Source organism: Danio rerio, chromosome 3 (assembly GCF_049306965.1).
Source record: "Danio rerio strain Tuebingen ecotype United States chromosome 3, GRCz12tu, whole genome shotgun sequence".
NCBI classification, from domain to species: domain Eukaryota; kingdom Metazoa; phylum Chordata; class Actinopteri; order Cypriniformes; family Danionidae; genus Danio; species Danio rerio.
The window spans coordinates 2,306,436-2,330,762 of NC_133178.1; the positions used below are offsets into that span (position 1 = coordinate 2,306,436).

Genomic DNA, 24,327 nt, shown 5'->3' on the forward strand with positions numbered 1-24,327 from the left:
GGGAAAGTTCTTACTGTATTATTTCTCAAAAACACTATGTGTGTTCAGAGCAGAAAATCCTAAATATCTGAAAGGTCTAATAAATAATCTAATGGGTATTTTGAGCTAAAACTTTACATACAGATTCTGGAGACACAATAGACTTTAAGTTTGCATGCATGTACATAATAATAGTTTTGAACACGGTCTGTTTAATTTAAGATTTTATAGTAAAACACCAGCATGCTACCCTAATCCTTTACCCATTAAACATAAAGTGTCAATTGCAATTGCACACAAAAAGTGTGCATATTTTTGTGTTTATTAAAATTTTCTTCAAAATGATTCTTGAAGAGAGTGTTTATTCTTCTGGTTTAAGATATTGCATGATTTAAAAAAAAATCTTTTTAAAATATATAAAATTTCTTGTTAACAAAATGCCAGATTTTTCAAGCTTGGCTACTAAGGTGTTGGTATTCTTTAATATTTTAGGGTGTTTTCACCCCAAAGTTAATTTTTGTCCTGTGTATTTAAGCCACTATGTTTCAGTCCTTTGTTTGTTTATATGTTTTCCTGTGTCTCCAGCCCTGTATTGCTTTGTGTTCAATTTGAATGATGACTGACTATGATTCAGCAGTAAACCTGTACACTGTAAGTATTCACTGCTCCATATTCCATGATGGCTGTCCTATAGAACAGTGCATTTCTTGAGCACTCCCTTCGTGCTCCACTGGAGAATGACAAGCTTTTTTAGTGCTTTAGATAAGGGGATCTCAAGCTTTTCAGCACTTGACCAACCCAAAACAACAATATCAGTGACTCGTGAACTCCTTTATCCTCAGAGGTGGTTATAAATATATAAACCTTGCATATAGTGGTGCACCCACACATTATTAGGCCTATATAAACACAAACATTGACAGCACAAAAAAGTAGCTGCGTTACAACCATATACTATTTTATAGTAATTTATTAATACATTACATTACCCTAACCTAAAGAAAATCGGTAAAGACAATGTCTGGAGTACAGAAGGTCAATTCTTGGTTTAATTTTGCAGACCACCACTTTGAGATTAACCTCCACATTGTGATCTGTATAAGATGGTGCAATAAACCATCTGAAATAGGATATACACTTGTATTTTTCCAGTATGAGTATATTATGTTTCCTTACCGTGTATAGGCCCCCAGGACCCTATGTGGATTTTCTAGGAGTTCGCTGATCTTTTTTTAGACCTAGTAGTTTAATGGTTCCCAAACTCAGACTGGTGTCCTGAAGAGTTTAGTTCCAGTTTACTTCAACACACTTGACAGGAGGTTATGCCGCATTCACACGGGGTATCAGCGTGAACGCTTGACTGAAGGCGTGTCTGAAGTTGGGGCTGAAGCGATTGTCATAGCAGCATCAGCCAATGAAATTCAGTCAGCAATAGGCCACTGTCTAGCTGGTGTATTTGCATACAGCGATCTGATTGGCTGACGCTTCCATCTGCGCTTGAAAAGTTGAGCTAGTCCCAACTTCTGTAGTGAGCAACGCCTCTGAAGTGGTGCCGACAAATCCACAATGCAGTTCAGCAACGCCTGACGTCACCCATTTAATTCAGTGTATGGGAAGCGTTGACACTGATGCCCTGTGTAAATGGGGCATTATAGGCTTGATCAGGCATATCAAATTGGAGTTGGAGCTAAATTCTGCAGGGCTCTGGCTCTCCAGGGCTGAGTTTGGACATCCTGTTCATACAAGCTAAAGACAGGTCTTGCTTTTTGAAGCTTGATGAAAGCAAGTTAACAGGTTTAGATAATAGGTTATTTAATTAAAAAGATATTTAGCAAAAGATTTTATTGAATAATTATGCGATGTTTTCACTTTAGCAAACAAGTTAAAAACAAGCCATGAAAAACAACAGCGAGAAGTCTTCACCACAAGTTTTAAGCCCTAATCTACCAACGATTTTGCTAAATACCTAACAAAGTCTCTTGGTTTTAGCATGCATGCCTTTTTTGGATGTGAACCCAGTTTGAATCTTTGCTTTGATGCTGGCACTAATGTTACGCAAGTGAAAACCACAGATACATGCATAGAAACTGCAGTGGTAAAGCTTCCTGTTTTACCAAACAACACACACACACATAGAGCTGTTTAATTTCTTTCTAGCCCTGCATTGCAAAGTTAAGCATAGCATCTTATCATTTTTTAAGTGTTGATGTTGTACTGAGAGTGACATTGTCACAGATGATGCTGAGGCCTCTGTAAGTTCGAAGTTTCAACCTCACCCAATAAAGTAATATATTTAGAGCAAAAATTACTGAATATATGGATTCATTTTTGCCAAATCTCGAATTTTCCTGCTTTTTAAACAGACGTGTTACTGGTATTATTTACCTTTATTAAAGAAAGGTTTCTAGTACAGGTCCAGTCTTTTGTCTTCTTTTTTGACTCCTCCTTTCTTTCTTCTGCTGTTTCCTGGTGTCTTTGTGGTGCTTTTTTATACAAATTTACAATCAGATTACTTATATCAATTTTTAGTAACTGATTAGGAGAACTGTTTTTTGAAGTTGAAGTCTCTAATCTCATTCTTTCCAGACATCTAACTACCTTCACTTGATCCTATTCTTTCTACCTCCTTCAAATTTAATCTGTATTAATAATCAAATAATTTATATATGAATATTACTATCTGGGGTTCATGACTTGTTACATTTTTAAGCATTTCATCATAATCCAAGCCAAGAAAAACACTCCCACATTTCGTGCATCTCTGCTGATCAGAATTAAATTGCATAAAGCAGGGGTCACCAATCTCGGTCCTGGAGTTCCGGTGCCCTGCAGGGTTTAGCTCCAACTTGCTTCAACACACCTGCCTGGGTGTTTCAAGTATACCTTGTAAGACCTTGATTAGCTTGTTCAGGTGTGTTTGATTAGGGTTGGAGCTAAAATCAGCAAGACACCGGCCCTTCAGGAACGAGTTTGGTGATATGTTTAGTAAATCAAATGGAGGCATATTTGGGGATTGTAGTTTTTAGCTGCAAAAGCCAAACCATGAAGACACTTCTGTGCAGTAGCAATGGGAAGTTAAGACTACCCACTTTATATGCATTGCATTAGCCAGTTCTAGAATCTCCACATACTGCTATGGTCTCAATATAACACCCTTTATAAATTGTTCATTTCAGGTCTTTTTGGAAATAAGTGAACCTAAACTTTAAGTTAATCCATATGGTACAATTAGCTGCCTATAAACTTGTAGCAACCCCTGTTGTGCATTTATTTATTGTGTAGTACTGTCCTACTCTAAAACCTCACTGACTGCTGGTTCTTTGCTGTCTACTACAGTAGTAAACTACAGTAATTCAAAATTGTCCTAAGACAAGAATGGGTGTTGCTGAATACTTTTTGGAATGTTTTGATGAAATGTTTTGAACCACTATTGACTACTATATATCATGAGCCCAAGTCTTCAGTCTTGACTCTAATCCTGTTTTACGTGTGGTGTTCGCTTCAAAAGTATATGAATGCAGCCTTGATGATGTAAGCTGAGACTGCAGATCTTAGTGATGCAATGTCAGACACAATGCACTCAATAGAGCTAGTGACGTCACTGTGAGAGCTGGCGTTGTGGGGTAAAGTTAGGTGAGTGCATTAAAAAGCATTGGATGCAGCTCAGATTGCACTGCACCAGTTCTGCACCCAGAGCCCTCTCGTTCACTCCAGCCCAGAAATTAGGGGGTTTGCTGAAGATGCAGCTGTCGTACAGTGAGGGGTCTGTGTCTTTAATAATCTATGACAGCTTGTGTTCATTGAACAGTAAGAATGATGAATAAATCCATATAAAACAGTACCTTAAAGTGACGTCGAACCGTACTCTGTCACACTCAAACCACACTCTGGCACAGCTCTTCCAACTGGGCCAGGGCCAGCCAACTGAACCGCACATGGGTCTGATTCTGAGCACTCACACTTGTTAAACGAACCAGGAAAGTCGCCTGGGCACAGTTTAAATAGCATAGTGTGAGTGCATCCTTATTATCAATGCTGATATTGTTTTGTCCTGCTTTACCTTTTGAGTTTTCTATTGGTTAAGCTGATGACGTTAGGCTTTAAAACCAAAGGAAGTGGATCTCTCGCTTCATTCTCCATGTTGTGTCCTACTTTGTAATTTGTTTATGGACTTTAGTGTGGAGTAGGTGTAACAGAGACCAGCTAGTAAGTGCTGTGCAGGAAAACCTCACTCTGACCTATAAAGGCGCTGAAGGTCGCCGGTTCGATACCAGCTCAGAGCAGGTTGGGTGAAGAAGGACTGGTGGGGGTTATATTGGTGCCGTGACCCAAATGGAAGTGAGGTTTAGGGGGGTGAGTGTAACGGAGGCCAGCTAGTGTGTGCTGTGCAGGTAAACCTCACTCCTCTGACCTCTAAAGGTGCTCTAGCGACAGATGCTAGAGGCCATGGTCTTTAGCCTCCTTGGTAGAGCAACCAACTCCCATGCAGAAGGTCGCCGGTTCCATCCAAGTTCAGTGCGGGTTGGGTGATGTAGGACTAGTGGGGGTTACACAGGGGGTCCCAATGTTTGTTTAGTTTCTTATTTCATATGTTGTTGGGCTCCCCATTTCTCATTGTTGGGACTGATTTGCTAAGTAGTTTATGTTAACAAATAATTCAGAAGAATTTTGGCCGTGGGCAACAAGGTGGCTCAGTGGTTAGCAGTGTGGCCTCACAGCAAGAAGGTCACTGGTTCGAGTCCTGGCTGGGCCAGTTGGCATGTTCTCCTCAGCCAGTGTAGAGTTTGCATGTTGTCTCCGTGTTGGATTTGTTTTTCTTCCACAGTACAAACACATTTTTGTAAATTATTTTAAATTGGCCGCAGTATATGAGTGTGTGTTTGAATGTGAGAGGGTATGCGTGTTTCCCAGTGTTAGGTTGCGGCATCCGCTCTGTAAAACATATGCTGAAATAGTTGGTGGTTCATTCCGCTGTGGTAACCACTGATATAGACTAAGCTGGAGGAAAATAAATGAATAAATGAACTTTGGCTATTGTTTGTTACATGTTCTTTAAGCTACGAGTTGTATTTAAATAGGCATCATAACATTCTGGCACATTCTCTGAATTGCTCACCTGTCTTGTTGTCAATTAAACAGAATTCAATGCTCATGTCTAAATTTGGTCCTTGTCATGGTACTTTAAGATTTCTGTAACAGTTTACAAATGCCTTTTTAAAAAGGCTGTACTCCTTTTCTATGAAATATGTTGGAAAATATATGGATGTGAAAAAGCATGCACTTCACAAGCCACACATTGCTTAATCAGTAATCAGCAAAATGAAGTTAACGGAAGTCAATCTGACAAAAACAAAAGTGCATGAGAACGTCTTCTGCAAAGGATATGGTTACTCGATTCTGCCCACAATCTCAAAAGAAAAGTCAATAATGGAAACTTTCACTTTCGGGTAATTCACGCGATATTAAAAACATGGGCATTGTTGTATACCAGTCTAGACCACAGAGAGCTTTCATTCGCTGTTTGAACCTCAGGACACAAACAGGGACAAACTTCAACTCTCAGGTTTGATTTATTTCCTTATTCTATAAATGTATTTCATTTTAAAATTATAGCCAGAATTAAAAAGTGAATATTTGCCAAACCAGGGATAGAGAATTTTTGTTTTAATTTATTATTATTTTTTATATTTTACAGTGATCAGGAAGTCGCTTATCTTTCTTTCTTTTTTATTATTTTTTTCTCTAATGACAAAAAGAATGTATTATAGAAACATGATAATGGGTTGTGGTTTTAAGATCATTTTGTCAAGTTAGTGACATATTATGGCCATGCAGTGAGAAGTCTTGGCATTCAAATCCTATATTGAGATACGAACATCTTTTTTTCCTTCTGGCCATATTTTTTATAACAACTTAAAGAAACTACTGTAATGTGTTAGTTGTTTTTGTTGTGTTTTTTTAAAGTATAATTTAGCTTTGTCATTTAGAGTCGTTTAAACTTTAATATAACTTTATATAAATATTTAATGTGGTTATTAAATATATTATTACTATTATAATTCTTATTTTAAATATTATTTTACATCATTTTTGGTACAACATAATTTTTTTATTTTGGAAAAAAAAAAAACTTTCTATCCGAAGTGTGTCTTTGCTTTAGATCAATCTACAAATACTATATTTTGTTACAGCTTAAATTAATAAATTAAATTAAATTACATTTTCGACTTGGTTGAAATGGAAAAAAAGGTAATCAAAATATTTATTTCACCTAAGGACCAAAATACATTCACTTAAAGCCAAAATACTGCTTTTAGAGACCACAAGTTAAGTTTTTTACTTTTGCTCAACTTAAATGTTTATTTTGGGGGAAAATACTATAAAACGAAAGTAAACGATGGACTAAACTGAATAAAATGTTTTTAATTTTATTATAACTCAACTCAATTTATTGCTATAGCACTTTCACAAACTACAATGATTACCAAAGTCCCGTACATAAAACGCATAAAAACGCTTGCAAATATACACAAAGCCAAAATACATTAACTCATATCACACGATTAAAAGCTAAAGAAAGTAAGTGTGTTTTCAGTGACCCTTGAAAAGACTCAAAAGTTTGAGCTGTTCCTAAAGAGAGTGGAAAATTGTTCCAAAGTCTTGGAGCTGCTACCGAGTAAGCTCTATCACCTCGACATTTTAGGAGTGATCTAGGAACTTGCAAATAGAAACGATCCATAGAGTGAAGAGATCTCACAGGTTGGTGCATAATAATTATAAGCAATTTTATTACATTACTCAACTTTCTGATTCAGTACAAACTCTCATTTACCAAGACAAAAGTTTCCTTAAGGTGGGTCAATACAATTAGTTTAAAAAAATATAATAAATGCTGTTGTTATGTACATAAATCGTCACATTGAAATTATAAGGTTCTCTCTGCGTTCTGAATGATTTTAAGATATTCAGCTTCAGAGTTGTTGCATTCCATAGTAAACAGTGTGTGTGTGTAACATTTGTTTTTTAAAATAAAAAGTCTTAAAATGTAAACAACTTATAAAAAAATTCCATAATGTAAATAAATTGTCATTTATTAAGAATATGTCAATAACTCAATTTTGACAAAAATGTCAGATAGAACCTTATAATTCTAAGGTGACGAAATGTCAGAACCACAAACTAGTTTTTCCTCTTTTAGTTAAAAATAGTTATATAAAGATAAACTCCATAAATAAATGCTGATCTTAAATAATAAACTGTCTGCAGGCAAATTAACAGTCTGTAGAAGAAGGAAGCAACTCCAAACCTGATGGTGCAGCACATAAGATTGACCTGAACCTGAACTGTACTTTGATTCAGCAGCACAGGTGAGAAATCAACAATACTTATCTAATACTTACTGTGCTGGATGTCATTCAAATGAGGCTGGAATCAACAATAACGTTTATTTGTTAAGCATGTGTAAAAGTATGAATTAATCCAAACTGAAGTACAGTGAAACTGAAAAGTTATTCGGGTAATGTGGGTTATGGACATGACCAGGACGGTCCCCTTCATATGCAAACTCCCACGTGAGTCTTCCAGACATATGGGAGTGTATGGAAAACGATACATCAGCTAAGCCCGTCACGCTTCTGATGTGCAGTTGGCCAAGACATCACCAAAAGCACAACCTTCCAACCCCGAATAATACTATTACTTGGGAATAATAATAGAATTTACATCGAGGGTCGTAAATGTGCTTTTACCTAGCTAATATTGTCTAGGGATTTTTTTAGATATAACAGTACGTTGGGAAAGCAGGCCAGTCCCTGAAGGGGGGGGGATACTGTGGAGACCACCTGCTACCTAAAAAGGGAGACTTGATGGTAATAGAGCATATAGACTAGCCCTAACAAGGGGGAGTACTACATATGATAAGCTGGTTAGCGGGTAGGAAAGACACAGGTCCGCCTAGTCAGGGGAAAAATTGCACGTATCTCCGGGTTAGGAAGCATGGCGCAGCAAGCATTTTTGACAACGAGCTAATTTCATCCCAATTGACTGGAGTAACCCAGTAATCAGGAGGAAACCGACTCCACTCGAGGTTTATAAATCTTGTGAATGTGTTAGGTGTCACCCAGCCCGCAACTCTACATGATCTGTTTAAGAGGTGCTGCATACTCATGCCGCAAAGGAGGCACTGCTCATTATTATTATTATAAAGTGTGTTCTCGCTCCCGGGGGACACAGCTCACCCTGGCACATGAAGCGTGCCCGATGGCATGGACTATAAAATGAACCAAACTCTGCTTTGATACAGCACTTCCTTTCTGTCGATCATAACAGAAAAGAGCCGTTTAAAGACGCATGCTCTATGTGTCACATTAAGCGCAGTGCGCAGACAAAGCAATGAAAGGTCCGGGTCTGCCTCCTCCACAGGCAGCGTTTGCAGACTCACTACCTAATATTAAAAGGGGCGGTAGGAACCTTGGCACAAGCTGAACTGGGGTCTCTACCCTAACGTGAGGGTAGGTCGGTCCAAAAAGGCCCCTGGAGTCTTAACTCTTGTGATACCTACGCAATCAGCAGAGCTGCATTCATAGACAGAAACTTATAGATACTGAATCGAGTGGCTAAATGGACCTAACCATAACCACTGGGGCTAGAGAGATCCAAAGAGGGCAAGAAAGGGGAGCAGGGATGGAGTTAACCATCTCGCGCCCCGCACCTCTGAGGAACCGACTGATAAGGTTATGCTTTCCCAGCGCGCTACCATCCGCCACCCCACAGAGAGCGGGGATGCCAGCACGCCAAACCTTCAGTGTGGAGGGAGACAGCCTGACCTATAGGCATGCCTAATAGGGTGCTCTACCTCTGTGATGGTGTTAAACATCGCACTGATAGGTCACCTGCGCTCTGTCTAGAAACCATCCAAGGAGGTTCCAGAACCCTGCACGGGTGCCAAAGGATGCCTGTCCCAGAAAAAGGAAGTGCTTCTTCCGGGAAATCATTAAGGAGGGCCATCACAACAAGTGTAAGCCTGGAAACTTAGTCCAGTTGGGCCAAAGAGGTGCAACGAGCAAGACCCACTCCTCGTCTTCCCAACCTTCCACAGTGTCTGTGTAAGAAGGCTCACTTGAGATATCAGATATTGCATAAACCCACAGCCTGCTAAGAGCCAGCACATTTGTGCAGAGCAGGGAAAGCAGCCAGCGAACGGCCACTCGGGAGAAACAGCAGGATTACCTGGGCTACTCTGAAGCGTGCCCATAACAGCTCAACCGTACAGGGGTAAAGTCTCCATTCTCTGGGAAACGTAACTGTCATGAGAGCGTGTAAGCGTGCAGCTTTTTAGCTGCATGACTCCAGAGGAGCCGATAGTCGAGCGAGCTGAGACATATGGCAGTAGTGCATGAAGTAAACTATCACAGCCATGCTGGCCGTCCTAAACAACACGTTTCCCCTCCCGCTTTGGTAGAAATTGGTGGAGAGCGAGAAACAGTGCCAATAGCTCCAGGCAATTGAAATGCCAATGCAACTGATGTACGGTTTACGAACCTTCAGTTGCATGCTCGATACACACAGCCCGTCAGACCATACTGGAAGCATCTGTCAAAATGACAGCATGGCTGGACATTTGTTCTAAGACCCATAAAAGGCAAGATCCACCCAGGGGCTGAAGGTGCGGAGACACAGCGGGATGAACACCCGGTGCATCTCTGCACGCCATGCCCAACTGGGCACCCGATCGCGAAGCCAGCGCTGAATTGGTCTCATATGAACAATTGAGCGGCATGATAGCTGCTACAAATGTCATATGACCCAGGAGATTCTGAAAAACTTCAGTGAGACCACTGTAACTGTAATTAATCGGACAAGGCAGCACCATCCCAGCATGCTAAGAGTGCACCGTGATGAAGACAAAGTCCAGCTCCAACCCAAGATGAGAGAAGCTCTGGGGGAGCTGGAGGAGAGTCTGCTCATTCTCGGGTGACTGGAAATCCGAACAGGCCGAGGTGCCGGAGCACCAGGTCCCTGTGCATAGTCAACTAGTTCAGAGACCTGAAAAAATAAATTAGTCAATGAATAATCAAAAATGCCGGTGCGTGTGTGCCGAAAAGGGACAGGAAAGATCCGCAGGGTAAAGGTGACACTGTGATTCTAAAGGGCCAAGGTGGAGCAGGAGGAAAGAAGGAGCTAAGCGCAGCTGGCAGGATGGAGCAACGAGACGCAGCCGGAGGAATGGAGTTTAGAGGTAAAGGCAGGGCGACGACTGATCAAGGCGGTGCCGGAGGGACAAGGGAGCCTGACAGAGTTGTTGGGATAATGGGCCATGGTGGAGATGGGGAGGAGTTAGTCAACTGGCTGAGGTGGAGTTTGCATCTTGGAGGCTGGAGGCGAGGCAGACCCACAGTGAAATCTCCCAACACAAAGCCTGAGGGTGAGCTGGGCTGCTTGCTGACTGCAGAACTGCTGAAGCTGGCTGACTGGCTGAAGGAACTGGCACTTGCAGAGGTGAAGAAGAAGTGTTGGGTGGGATGCTGTTCATGACCATGAAGTTTGTGCTGTCTTGGAACACCTGGGCTGATGTGACGTCACTGGGTACAGTAGATGTGACGTCACTCCAAAAGTTGATGAGCAGGCCCCCGGAATCCAGCATCAGCTCACTCTCAGCTGTGGGAAGGTGGGTGGGACTTCCCCTTAGTCCCTCAATCTCCACCAGAACTCCCACAATTGGCGCTGTAGCTGGTCAGATCCGGTGAGCTCCTCCACAATAGCAATCTGCTCTGTCTGCTCTCCCATACCAAAGCCTTTGCAAGTCAAGGCTACACAACTGTCATGTATGAAATGTGCAGTCCAATTGGAGTGGCAGTTCTGGACATTTTATCAAGATTTGCCTCTTGTGACCCTTGCACCCTTGTGGTGATTACTATTCTGCTCAAAGATTATATTCTTCATTTCACTCTAGATCCAGAAATGCAAATCACATCAGAAACATCTGTATCTGCTTATCTGGGAATTTTATCTCCCAGGAATGCCTAAATCAACTACATCTCTCCTGACAAGCATGAACATATTGAAAGAAAAAAGTCTGTTGGAAAATGTTGAGGGGAGAGCATGGCCAAACACCCAGAAAGGGGGAGAGTAAGTGGAGACACCGGCGGCTGGTCAGTGGAGAGACACCATCTTCAGGGAGCGAGAGAGACCAGTCAGGCAAGAGAGAGCTGAGCGACAACCAACACATTTGGAGCTTGTTACTTAATCACTGAAAAATAATATAATTATTACTTACCTTAATGTCGACCCTGTCTTCTTCTTCCCACAACAAAGCACCTTTCAACAGAAATATAAAAAGAAAACCTCTTGGATACAGAGAGATAAAATACTGCAATCAACTTGCAACTTGGCATGTTACACACAGACGAGATAAGGATTTTGGTACTGCAGAGATCCACCATCTATGTCATCCTGGTATGTCCCTGACATTGGCTCTACATTCTCTGGAGATCTGATTGGACCCATGTGAAAACACTTGATGCAGCAACTTTGTTCATTCCACATCCTTCATACCATCATAGGCCTCTAATCATCCCTATCTACTGAATTCTATATATCTACTATGACTGTCTCCTCAACACCTCATCCTGGTGGATATTGCATACTGTTGTTGTTGAGGAGAGAACCCTTAAATAATTGCAATGCAATTTAGGTGTATTAGGTGCATTTACTAAGTAAAAGCACTAAATAAATTTAAATCATCCTGGTATGTTTTCTACTACCTACAGAGAAACACTGGAGCTGGTCAATCAGGTTCTTGGTTTTGCTCACTGTAGGAAGTGTCTTGGTGGTTTGAAACTTCTTCATGTTTTGATAGATTTAAGCCACTGTGCTTATTGGGACCTTCAGTTGCTACAGAAATGTTTCTGTAACCCTCCCCACATCTGTGCCTTGATAAAATCATGTCTTGACACTCTACATTCAATTGACCCCTATGAATCTGCACTGCCCAGGGAAATAGTAAATCATTTATGCAAAAATGACAAAGCCTACTAATTTCAGACAGAAGACATAAAGTCTGTTTTATGCATATGAGGGAAGTATTCAGGATGTGAGACCGTAACTCAAAATGAAAACAAAATAAAGATCGAAGCTACAGCCTACAAGTCTAGTAATGGTAGGTATGGATTATTCATTCATTCATTTTCTATTTAGCTTAGTCCCTTTATTAATCAGGGGTCGCCACAGTGGAATGAACTTATCCAGTATATGTTTTACACAGTGAATGCACTTCCAGCTGCAACCCATCACTGGGAAACACCCATACACTCTTTCACACACACATACACTAAGGACAATTTAGCTTATCCAATTCACCTATACCGCATGTCTTTGGACTTGTGGAGGAAACCCACGCCAACATGGTGAGAACATGCAAATGCCACACAGAAATGCCAACTGACCCAGCTAAGCCTCGAACCAGCAACCTTCTTGCTGTAAGGCGACATTGCTACCCACTGCGCCACCACCCCGCCCAAGTTAAGATTATTTGAATATAATTAAATTGTTGCAAATTGATTCTCTAACACAAACGCTAGCATCTCAAACAAGACAATAATAATTCATTCCTTGTTTATCAGGGTCTCCAGGCAATGTGGTTTTTAGCTCACTTCTCCTGTCATCTCAGTCCTCATGTATTTCACTGATTATTGCAACAATTACAGAACACATACAACTGTCCCATTCCAGAAAAGATCTCAATTCCTTGCATATTGAGCAGTCCATTTAGCAAGTGGTGAAGCTGACATGATCTATTTCATTCATTGTATATTATATATTGTCCAGCCTTTCTGTGTCTGCGTTGTCCCATATGAGCACACTTTTACCATTTTGCATGTTAGTTGCCAATGTTACTTTTTCTATGCCTGGTTAGTCTGTATTTTACTGCACTGGAGAGTGACAGGGGTCACAGGATATCATGTGATGATTGGTCGAATTGCCTGTCAATCAAACTGATTGCAATGAGTCAGTAACTTAGACTTCATGTTTTGGTTTGTTCTCTAACATGCACTGGGACTTACTAATCAGGAATTGTATGATAATTGTTTTATTGCACATTATATATTTGCGAAAGTTATTTTTTACACTCTTGTAAGGATTTTGGTACAAAAAAGAAACAGATTGACTTTGCTATGTAGCTAAAAATGTGTTGACCATCTGGAGTAGAAATCTGCGCGGGACTAAATTTTGAATCCCGCTCCCGCCCGCACCCGCCAGGTTTTAGCCCGAACCCGACCCCTCCCGCTTATATTAACAATTTGTTGTCCCACTGCCCGACTTGCCCCGTTTTCTGCCCGCCGCGACTGATCCCGCTAAAGAGCGGGGGAGAACAAAACCGAAAATCACCCAGCTATACAGTCCAGACAGCCAAGCTGTCTGTATAAACACACACACAGCACCAAGCACACACACACACAGACAGCTCTTTCTCTCTCATACGCGCGCGCACTAACACACACTCAAGCACCAAGCAGACACACAGGTGTTTGCTGTTATATCAACTCAAAGGCTTGTAATACCATGTATCAAGTACCAATGTAATACCAAAAGGTTTTATATAAAGGTTTATAAATACTGAGCCAGCTCCGGGCCGCAGCGCACATTACTCCCGGGCCGATTCCGGCGCGGATGCGGCAGTGTCGGCTAGCTTACGGCCGCCGCATCTGGCAGTGAGTCCAGCAGCTGGAGCCGGGCCGAGTGGTAAGTCTCCGGCAGGCGAGAATCTAGCCGGAACTGGCCCGAGTGTATTTTGCTATCTGGGAAAGCTCTCTCTCTTTCTCTCTCTCTCTCTCACTCTCTCATTCGCGTGTGCGCACAAACATACACACACACAAGCACCAAGCACACACACAGGCAAAGCTCTCTCTCTCTCATTCGCATAGCAATATCCGCGATATTGCTAGACAGCCCGCTCCCGTCCCAAATTAAACCCGTTACCTACCACTCACGCAATTTATTCGAAAATTTATTTATTAAATTAAATTTATTCCTGCGCCGCAGAAATCTGGTTGGGTCCTGCGGCGCTCGCGGGACAGCCGCGGGAATGCAGACCTCTAATCTGGAGTTCCATGACAGTGCTTTACATTGGTTAAAAAAGACATGATTTAAAATTACTTTTTTCTTTCTGCTTTTTATAAGGAGATCAGCCGATGAGAAGAATGGACACAACAACATCAAAAACCACAGAAAGACAGGAGGTGAGTGACTGGACATTTTATTAGCTAAATATTTTACAAGTATTAGTTTGTAAATAAAATCATTCTAACTTTATAACTTACATTTCAGTTTGCCATTCTCCAAATCTAAAATTCTAAATTTGATATATTTCGGTGATCATTGGCAATTTGAGCTTTAAAAGCTAGTTTTTCTTAAGCAACTTTTGCTACGTCATTTTAAGTTCTGTTTTGCGTAATTTTAAAAAGGTTTTGGCTAGAATAATAGTTTTTACTTCAAGGTTAAGTAGTCAGAATTAGAGTGATGCTTATTTTTCCAATAGGTCAATAGCGGGGCTTCTGGATCATCAGACATCAGATCAGATCAATACCTACAACAGCAAAACAATGAAAAAATAATGAATCTGTTTCACAGACTTCATCTTGAAGGCAGAATCCGTAATACATTTAAAAATGCAGATGTTCTTCAGCTAAATGAATATTCTTTACAGTCTCATGAGTCTTGTGTTGAAAAAGAGCTCATTCAGACTTTCATACAGAAACTACTGATGATGAACTACAGAGCAAGAAACATAAATGTTAAAATGAGGAATGAGCAGAAAGAAATACAACAAAAAGACAGTGATTCATTTGATGAAGGAGGTAACTTTTTTGATGATGCTTATAACACATCTTTGTCAGAGAGAAGAACAAGTCAGTCTGAGCGAATTCACCCAATGGATGTTCAGATGGCTGTGTTTCATTGTGCTGATGGTTTCCTGAAGCAGCTGATGGTCACTAAACTGTCCCAGTGTCAGTTCGCTCTGCCTCTGCTTGTTCCTGATCCAGAAACACAACAGATTGAGTTTCCTCTCTGGACATTCAGACAAATCAACAAGAGCTGGAAGATCAGAAACACCAACAATGAAACCATCAGTCAAACCCAGCCCATCTACAAGGCACAAACTCCAATGGTGTTTTTCTTCAGGTTTGGCTCTGTGTCTTCATCCAAGTCTCAGCTGATGAACAGTCTGATCAATGACAAACACAACACGTTCTTCCACAGGAACTGCCCAGGCAGCAGCAGATCCAGAGTCCTGATGGATGGAGTGGTGGAGATCGCCTGGTTCTGCCCTTCTGGATCAGATGATGATAAATTCACTGACTGTGTGGCCTTCTGTAATCTACATGGAGATGCAGGAGACCACGAGAAACAGTGGAGGATCCTCACTGAGTTGGCCTCGGTCAATGTGGTACTTCTGCAGAAACTAGACAGAAATGTCAGACATGCAGAAAAGATCCAAAACCTGTACAGTGAAGAAAAGCCCCTTATTAGTCTTTTTTCTGATGATAAATCTGCTGTAAATAAAATGAGGAAACATAAATATAAGATCGGTTTAAAAGACAGAAATCAGTCAGATGTCTCTGAAGATCTCATGAAAGCATTAAATGATTGTCTCTCAGAATCATCTCCCACTTTTAGACTTGAAGATGTGTCCAAACACTCAGACATCAGAGTAGATGAGGAAGACGATGAAGACTGCAGGAGAGGAAGAGCAGCAGCACAGCAGATGATCAGTTTACTGAAGGAGAAAAAACTGACAGAAATCAAAGAATCATTTCTGCCTCATCAGGGGAAACTGTGGCATCAGTGGAGTCAGAAGAACAAAGAACTACATCGACCTCAAGGAGATGAGATAGAAATAGTTACAAGTCGGAAAAAAGCAGAAATGAAGAAAATCCGTGAAGAGCAGCACAAACTTCAAATCTGTGAGTTTATGAAGCTATTTTTAAATAAAATCATATCAAATGCCGAACAGGAAAAGTTATTTTTCCTTAAATATCTAACAATTCTACTGGATGAACATACATCAGCCGATCTTTGTACTTTACATCACAAATATGATAAAACATGGTCAAACATCTTAAAACTGAAGGAGAAAAATGATAAATCTGAACAATTCAAAGCTCAAGGCGTCAAACAACTCAAAGCTGAAGAAACTGAACTTGAGAGAATATCTGAGGATATTCACGCTGCAACTTTTGGTCTGGAGCACATCATGAGGGAGATCGGTCAGATCTATGAATCATGTTCATCTGTGAAGGAGAGTAAAAAACATCTGCCGTTTCACTTCTCTTCTCTCCCAAATGTTGCAGCAAAGATGATGATCTCTGGGTTTCCACTGGAGCTGATGGATGGAGATGCTGCTCATGTTCCAGTAGTCTGGATCTCCGCTGTTCTTGATCAGCTCATCCAGAAACTGGGAGACCAGACCAGAGTCTTTGTGCTGTCAGTTTTAGGGCTTCAAAGCTCTGGGAAATCCACCATGCTGAACGCCATGTTTGGCCTCCAGTTTGCCGTCAGTGCTGGCAGAACAACCAGAGGAGCTTTCATGCAGCTGGTCAAAGTGTCTGAGGAGATGAAAACACAGATGAACTGTGACTATATTCTGGTTGTTGATACTGAGGGTCTTCGTGCTCTAGAACTGGCTGGAAGATCAACAAGACATCATGACAATGAATTGGCCACATTTGTTGTTGGTCTTGCTAATCTTACATTGATCAACATCTTTGGGGAAAACCTATCTGAGATGCAGGATGTTCTTCAGATTGTTGTTCAGGCCTTCATGAGGATGAAGAAGGTGAAACTGGATCCCATCTGTATGTTTGTACATCAAAATGTTTCAGACGTCACAGCTGGAGAGAAAAACATGGAGGGTAGAAGACGATTGCAGGAGACGCTAGATGAGATGACCAAACTTGCTGCTGAAGAGGAAGTCTATGATGCAGAACGCTTCAGTGATGTCATTAGATTTGATGTTCAGAATGATGTGAAGTATTTTGCTCAGCTCTGGGAGGGCAGTCCACCATTGGCTCCACCAAACCCAAACTACTGTGAGAATATCCAGAAGCTGAAAAACACCATTCTTTCAAAAACCTCTGGCTGTCTTACACTGTCACGGTTCAAAGGACGTGTTGATGATCTGTGGAAAGCTCTTCTTAATGAAAACTTTGTGTTCAGCTTCAAAAACATTCTTGAGATTGCAGTGTACAGAAGACTGGAAACCAAGTACAGTGACTGGACCTGGAAACTCAGAAGTGCGATGTTGAAAATAGAAGAAAAGTTCCACAACAGAGTTGCCAATGGATATGACGTGGTGGAAGAATCAGACCTGTTGGCTGAAATGAATGAGACAAAGGAAGTAAAAGCATCTTTGGTGGCATTTTTTGAGGAGGACAGAGACAAAGATATTCTGAGTCAATGGAGAGCAAGGTTTGAGACCAAAATTACAGATCTCCATGATGAGCTCATAAAGAAAACAAAGAGAAGACTGGAAGAAGTGATTCAACAGAAAAAGATAAGAGAAAACCTGGATGCCAAAAAGACAGAGTATGAAAATAAGCTTTTCTGTCGGAGTAAAGAGCTTGCTTTACAATTTAAAAACAATGAAAGGAATGAACAACAAATGTCGAATGAATTTGACTCAGTTTGGAGCGGATGGATAGATGAACTGGCCAACACTCCTCTAGTTGAAAACATTGACCTTTGGAAAGATGTCACAATAATCCTGTCAGAAAACCATCAATTGGCTGATCTGGAAGAGAGAAAACAGGGGAAATTCTATAAACAGATTAACCATCTGAATAATTATTCAGATTACATTATGCTGAAAAGGAATGCTGATCTCTCTGATCAGGACCAGTCTTCTGAACAGGCAGATGCAAGGTATGAACATAAAGAGGAGGAAGACATGCCCGTCAAACAAAAGTCTAACTCAAAAAATGTAGAGGCAAGACAGAATGAATCACAGGACAATGACCTGTTACCCGAAGATCATGATACAATCAGTTTTATGATCGCAGATGTCATGAAGCAGACCAATAAAATACTTGAGCGAGCACAAAAAGCGAATCTAGGCTTCCACCACAGCTATATTCAGGACATGACAGCATGTGTCCAGGAACACATCAATCAATTTCATAATCAGAACAAGAAATGTAAGCTGAAGAAGGAGTTCAGTTTAGATCTTTGTCTGTTTGTGTGTGAACGAGCACATGACACATTTAATGCACTTCACAATGAGTTTAAGAATGCAAATGATCCACGAATTTATCTTGAGCGGCAGAAACCTCAGTATTACAGTGTCTTCAAGAACTTCTGCAAAGGAGCAACAACAACAACCATATTTGCTAAAATCATGTGCAGTGAGCTTGAATCTTCCATCTTAAATGCAGTTTACAACAAAACTGCTATTGAGTTGGCGGACCTGATGAGGTCTGATTTACCAGCATTCAATGGCAACAAATCAAAACTGGAAAAACACATCCTGAAAACCCTTGCAGAAAGGGAGATTTTTGAAGAGTATATGAAGTACATCAGTGATCCCAGAGATTACTTCAAACATTTCATCATGTGTGAAGTCAATAAGTTCATCGATCAGCAACAGCAAAAGGTGCTCACTGCATTAAGAAACAATCTCATGCTCAAAGTAGAGGCTGTGACCACAGCATTGTGTAAATCAATAGAGGAGGTCAAGGGAAACAGGGGAGATGCAGACATGTGGCTGAAAAGATTCACCGAAACTCTCAGAGATGAGCTTAAATTTTCAGGAAACTCATATGTAGATCTCAGTGAAATTACTGACCTTGATTTCCTGAAGAACGTTTTGATGGAAGGTCTGACACCAAAGATCTCAGAACTAGAAAAGGGGTTTAGCATTAATGACATAAAAATGGAAAAGTGCAGAAAGAAACCAGACGAGCTTTTGATTGACCACTTCTGTCAGTGCTGTTGGGTTCAGTGTCCGTTCTGTGGAGTCACCTGCACAAACACCATAGCAAACCATCCTGGAGACCACAGTGCTCCTTTACACCGTAATACTGGAGTAACAGGGATGAGTTACAGGGATACAACTAACTTGTCTCTTGACATCTGCACATCAGTCGTAGCAAGTGATCGATCTTTTTACACAGATTCCCCGGATAACAAAGTCCTCTGGAAGGAATACAGAAAAGCAGGAGGAGTTTTTGATAAGTGGAGCATCACTCCTGATCTCTCTGAACTGCCCTACTGGAAGTGGTTTGTGTGCCGATTCCAGAAAGATCTGGAAAAATACCACAGTAAAACCTTTAAGGGGTGTGGTAAGATACCAGGTGAATGGAGAAAGCACACAAAAGCTAGAGCAATACAGAGTTTAGAAGAATACACCTAAAGTAATCCATGGAACCTATGGAAAATATTTGCCTTTGCCTTAATGTACCAAGAGTCGAATGGTTCGAATCTTTTGAAAATGCAAGCACAGAATGTGGAAATATTGGGAAGGGGAATAATGTTTTTGTACTTTAATTCAGGTTTCAGTTTTGGGCAGCGCAATTTTAAACTTGATTACATTTTTTACTAATGCTCATTATTATACGATAGATGACTTTATTGTTTCTTATTCTGCATTAAGTTTTCTTTTTTGTGCGATATTAATTTACACGTTTGTCATTTTTAGATTTATGCTAATTATTTTTTGATTCGTGACTGCAATATTCAATTCAATTCAGCTTTATTTGTATAGCGCTTTTACAGCGTAGATTGCTTCAAAGCAGCTTCACATAAAAGATTAGTAAATTGGAACAGTGTAGTTCAGTATTTAGTGATTAAGTTCAGTTCAGTTCAGTTCAGTGTGGTTTAATAATCACTGCTGAGGGCCTAAACACTGAAGAGCAAATCCATCGATGCGTAGCTCTACCGGTCCCAAACCATGCAAGCTAATGGCAACAACGGCGAAGAAAAAACTTTGCCAATTGGCGAAAGTGAAGAAAAAAAAACCTTGAAAGAAACCGGACTTAGTTCAGCAAGACCATTTTAATTTTTCTGCTGCCCAAACGTCTTGTGCAGAGCTGCAGTCTCAGCGGCGGAGGCTGGAAGCTGGGCCTCAGCAAAGACTTGTCTGTCCCTGGAGCGTCACAGGAATCAGTCTCATGCTCTCCACTCATCCATGACCACCACAGCAGCTAGTCAGGAAGCGGCCTGGTCCAGGATATGGAAATCTTGGGATCATCTCATCATTGGTCTTGGATCGAATCAGTGACTCTGCATAGTCTGAGGACCTCAGGAAGAAATGGAACCACAGGTGGAAATGGAGAATAATAAGAATAATTAGCGTAATACTATTGGCAATACTTTTGGTTTAATAAAAATGTTGACACCAACACACACAAGTACATGTTGCCAGATTGATGCGATCAACAGGAGCAAACTTGACTATTGAGCCTAAAGTCGTGTTCTAAATAAAAGCAACAGTACGCGATAGCAGGAAGTTTTTCCATATTAAAAGGAGTTTTTGTTCTAACCAACACCTGAAGTTTATATTTTAGAAACGGCTTCTATTTCTCACAGGTGAACAACAGAAAACTGACAATGATCAGGTACACCTCATGTGCTTTATTCAGTGTTAATGCTAATAATGTGAGTTTGAACGCCATTTTACATGATATTTATTGCCATACTACTGAAAGCAGCAGCAGATTCTCCTCAGATCTGGGAAATAAAATAAACTGTCTGAAATTGAACTTCAAAACTGTGACTCAGTGTAAGACAGCACATGTCAGTGATTCAGCATCTACATTTAATCATGTTAAAGAGGTTTAATATGTATTCATTAGATTATAAACCTCACCATTTCGTTGGCCTGCAGTGAACGCACAATTCTGTGCATCTGAATGGCTGTATTTACATTTCTGTTCTGTTTAATCTGGTGCAAACAGCCAAGTTGCCTATTACTGCGTATCTTGTCACATAGTGTGTTGTTAGGACACTGGGTTACAATATAACCTGCTCACCTAATGTTTACGCTTGTAATATTTATATTATTTGCTACTTAATGACCTCAAGTGGAAATTTGCGTCTCATTTCGGAGTCTGCTACTGTCCACCAGAGGTTGCATTTCGGTCACAGACACATGGTTTGAGAGCCTTCCTGACTAAATGAATGAAATATTTTCCACCAAGGCAACCCTGTGTGCTGAAATATAATTGGCTAAACTGGCATTGGGCTGGTTAGAGACCAAAACAAAAGACAGCAGTCCGGCACAGAACACACATTTTCAAAGCAGAATATCTGACTTCAGCATTGTTTTTCAGATAAACAAGAATGTTAACTGAGCATGTTTCTGAAATATCTGCACACATATTATGGTAGTTTTATGCTTCAGAAGAGTCAAAAACTTACATACAGCACCTTTAAAGCCTACCGGATGCAAATACATGTCTTTTCCATTCCATTTCCATCATTTATTTTAATTAAACAATTGTGAACATGTTACTTGTTACAGAGCTGTGATTTACTAGATTTACTCTAAACAGTTTTATCATCTGTATTCAGTTTAATTCTCGTCTATCATTTCAAATAAATGTTTTAAAATGTTATACCTTGTAAGTGTTTTGCCTCTCTGAAGACAAACATTTCACAGTTATACTAACACACTAACCAGGAAAGTGTGACTGTGAAGATCCATGTGCTGCTTTTAGTCTAAATTAAACCCACACTACCACAGGCAAAAGGGACAAAATCTAAATTCACAAAAATCAGAGTCTAACTATATACTGTATATAAATAAAAACATATAGAGCAGAGCACAAGTGGAAAAACAATGACAAGAGGCGATCCAGAGAGTTCATAACAGAGAGAGCTACAAAAAAAAACAAACGTTATTGGGTTTCATGGGTTTGGTTTGATGAGAAACTGACATGGAAAGTCAATGTAAAAGGGTCATCAAAATACTAAAAGAGATACAGCTGCTGCCGGATGTTAATGAGGATTATTTGATTTGATTTAAAATGTAAATATATTTTATTCTGATTATATGTCATTAATGTCCACCCCAACCTTAAACTCAACCCTCACAGCGATGTCAAAATTACTGTATCCCAATGTATAGCTGTATCCCTTCTAGACTTTACCTTGGAGATTGAGCAAGCCCAGGCAGACACAAAACATCATAAGACAGTAATATGAGGTTGGATTTAGGTTGCCAGCGTCTAAGCATAATGTTATTTTAATGTCTAATAATGACGTTGATATTTGGTTGATTTTAGGTTGTTAGAAAGTGACCAAAATCCAACGTCAAGCCAACATCTTAAACCAACATCATTTTAACACTGACATTTATAAATCAGGGATGGCAACCAAAATCCAACGTCCGATATATGGCACAGTGGTAACGTCCACACAACATCAAGCTACTCCACATTAAAATTTACACTGGTAACAAAATCTGATGGGTAGCATTTTTCGCACGTCCTGATTTTGCCAAGTGCTAGTTGTCCTGAGACCAACAATTTTTATGATGACCAAGGGACAACAACTCCATCAGCCAATCAAACATCATGACGTCATCATCAGGACCAGAGTGGGACTCCTTTTCAGCCCTGGAGTTTCAAGTCTTAGACCGGCCCACCTCAGTTCACGACTGACTGTATTAAAATAAGGGCATTTCCAAATCAGTTTCTAATTACACTATCACGTCTTTTTCAAGAAAACAGCTGCTTTAGAACTTCAAATGTTCAACAGCCCTAACAGTATTATATGCCTTAACAATAAGAATGGAAAATGAAAAGAATTTGCTCAGGTGAGGTTTGAACGCGGGTCGGCAGTGTCGTAATGTAACGTGCTGACCACTAGTTCACAATGGCGCTGTAACACTGGTGTGACTGGAATAAAAAATAAATATTGCACTGTGACCCGCAAAACTCACAGTATTACTTTCTATTGATGGCTTAATCTTTTTTTTGCCTTTTTAGATTTCTGATCAAGTTATGTCAGATTTATTATTGTAGTGAATCATCTGATTTTCATTGAGAAGGTGTAAAATTCATTAGTATTAATTAAGGGTGTCACGATCCTCCAAATCCTCAATTCGATTACATTTTCGATTCTAAAGGCACGATTCGATTTGATTTTCGATTATGAACAATTAACTAATGACCAGTTAATTATTTGTAGCCTATCGTTTAAACTACCTGACCTGCATGGTCTTTGTTTTACCCATAAACAAATCATACAGTAAATGAATAAAGGCAAGATACACACATAATTACCACCTGTCAATCACTTTTTCTGCGGGACTCGTGAATAGGCAGTGATCTGTGTCGTTATAATGGCGTCGGTAAAAAAGACGCACAACCAACAGGAACCAGCCAACAGTATCTGAGGTGTTCGCTAAAATGACTAAGTACAAGTGAGTGAAAGATTGAAGCAGTCCTCTGACTGCCTGGACCTGCTGTCTCGAGCGCATAGCTGTGTCTGTGTGGTCACGTGATGTGCATTTTCAGAGGTAGAGAGGAAGGAGGGCTGCTCAGAAATGCTACACGCCACTGTGGATGTCAAATCGTTGTCGTTCTAAAATGCCATTTAAAAACAAAGACAGTGTAAACAGGGCCTGAGTGTGTACTTTTCGCGAGCGGATTTGCAACGGGGGCGGGCGGAGGATCGCGATGCCGGTGTTGTCTATCGGACGAACCGTACGTAATACGTACATAGCAGAGCTTGCAAAACTGTGTTTTTTTGTCGACAAAAGGAACTTTGTCAACATAACTCACTGGAAATCCAAAATGCTTCCACACCGGCGACTTCATTGAAGGAGGAGAGGGTTTAAGTTCTGTCGACGGGTCTCCTGCTTCTGCAGTTTAACAAGCACTTCAACAAGCCTGTTTTTTACCCACTTGGCAAGCCAAGCTGACGTGACATGGGGGCGTGGCAGCATCGACGATTCTGTTTTTTGATTCGATAATCGAAATTGAGCATAAATATCGATCGATTTCGATTAAAAATCGAAATCGTGACACCCCTAGTATTAATTATTCAAATTCTAATGTTCACTAAGGTGCCGCTGTTTGGGGTTGAATGATACATCATCATTACCTTGCAGGCTGCTTTTTGCTCACGGGGCTGCGAGACATTAATAAGAAGAGCGGAGCTGCGGCAAAATAATGAATGGATAGAATGAGGCTGAGGTCAAATACATAAGTAAATGAAAACAAAGTGCGACGGCTGAGAGTGCAAACAGGGACACCAGCCCTCGCGGACAAAAAACGGGCCAGCCCACCGGGAATTCTCCCGGTCCTTCCAATTAGCCAATCCGGGCCTGGTCATCATTATGTCCCTGTG

General features: G+C 40.5%; 1 protein-coding gene across 2 annotated transcripts; it reads left to right on the top strand.

Moving 5' to 3' along the window:
* Positions 1 to 5,321: 5,321 nt before the first annotated feature.
* On the top strand, positions 5,322 to 21,587 carry si:ch211-110e4.2. 2 transcript variants are annotated; one of them, XM_001346096.9, is made up of 4 exons: positions 5,322 to 5,542; positions 7,246 to 7,346; positions 14,158 to 14,216; positions 14,516 to 21,587. In XM_001346096.9, the coding sequence occupies exons 3-4, from the start codon at positions 14,169 to 14,171 to the stop codon at positions 19,382 to 19,384; spliced, it is 4,917 nt and encodes a 1,638-aa protein (XP_001346132.4). In that variant the 5' UTR covers positions 5,322 to 5,542; positions 7,246 to 7,346; positions 14,158 to 14,168; the 3' UTR covers positions 19,385 to 21,587. The 2 variants fall into 2 exon arrangements, with proteins under 2 accessions (XP_001346132.4, XP_073799900.1); XM_073943799.1 differs by having other exon boundaries at positions 5,419 to 5,542; positions 7,246 to 7,438; positions 14,117 to 14,216.
* The last annotated feature ends 2,740 nt before the right edge of the window (positions 21,588 to 24,327 follow it).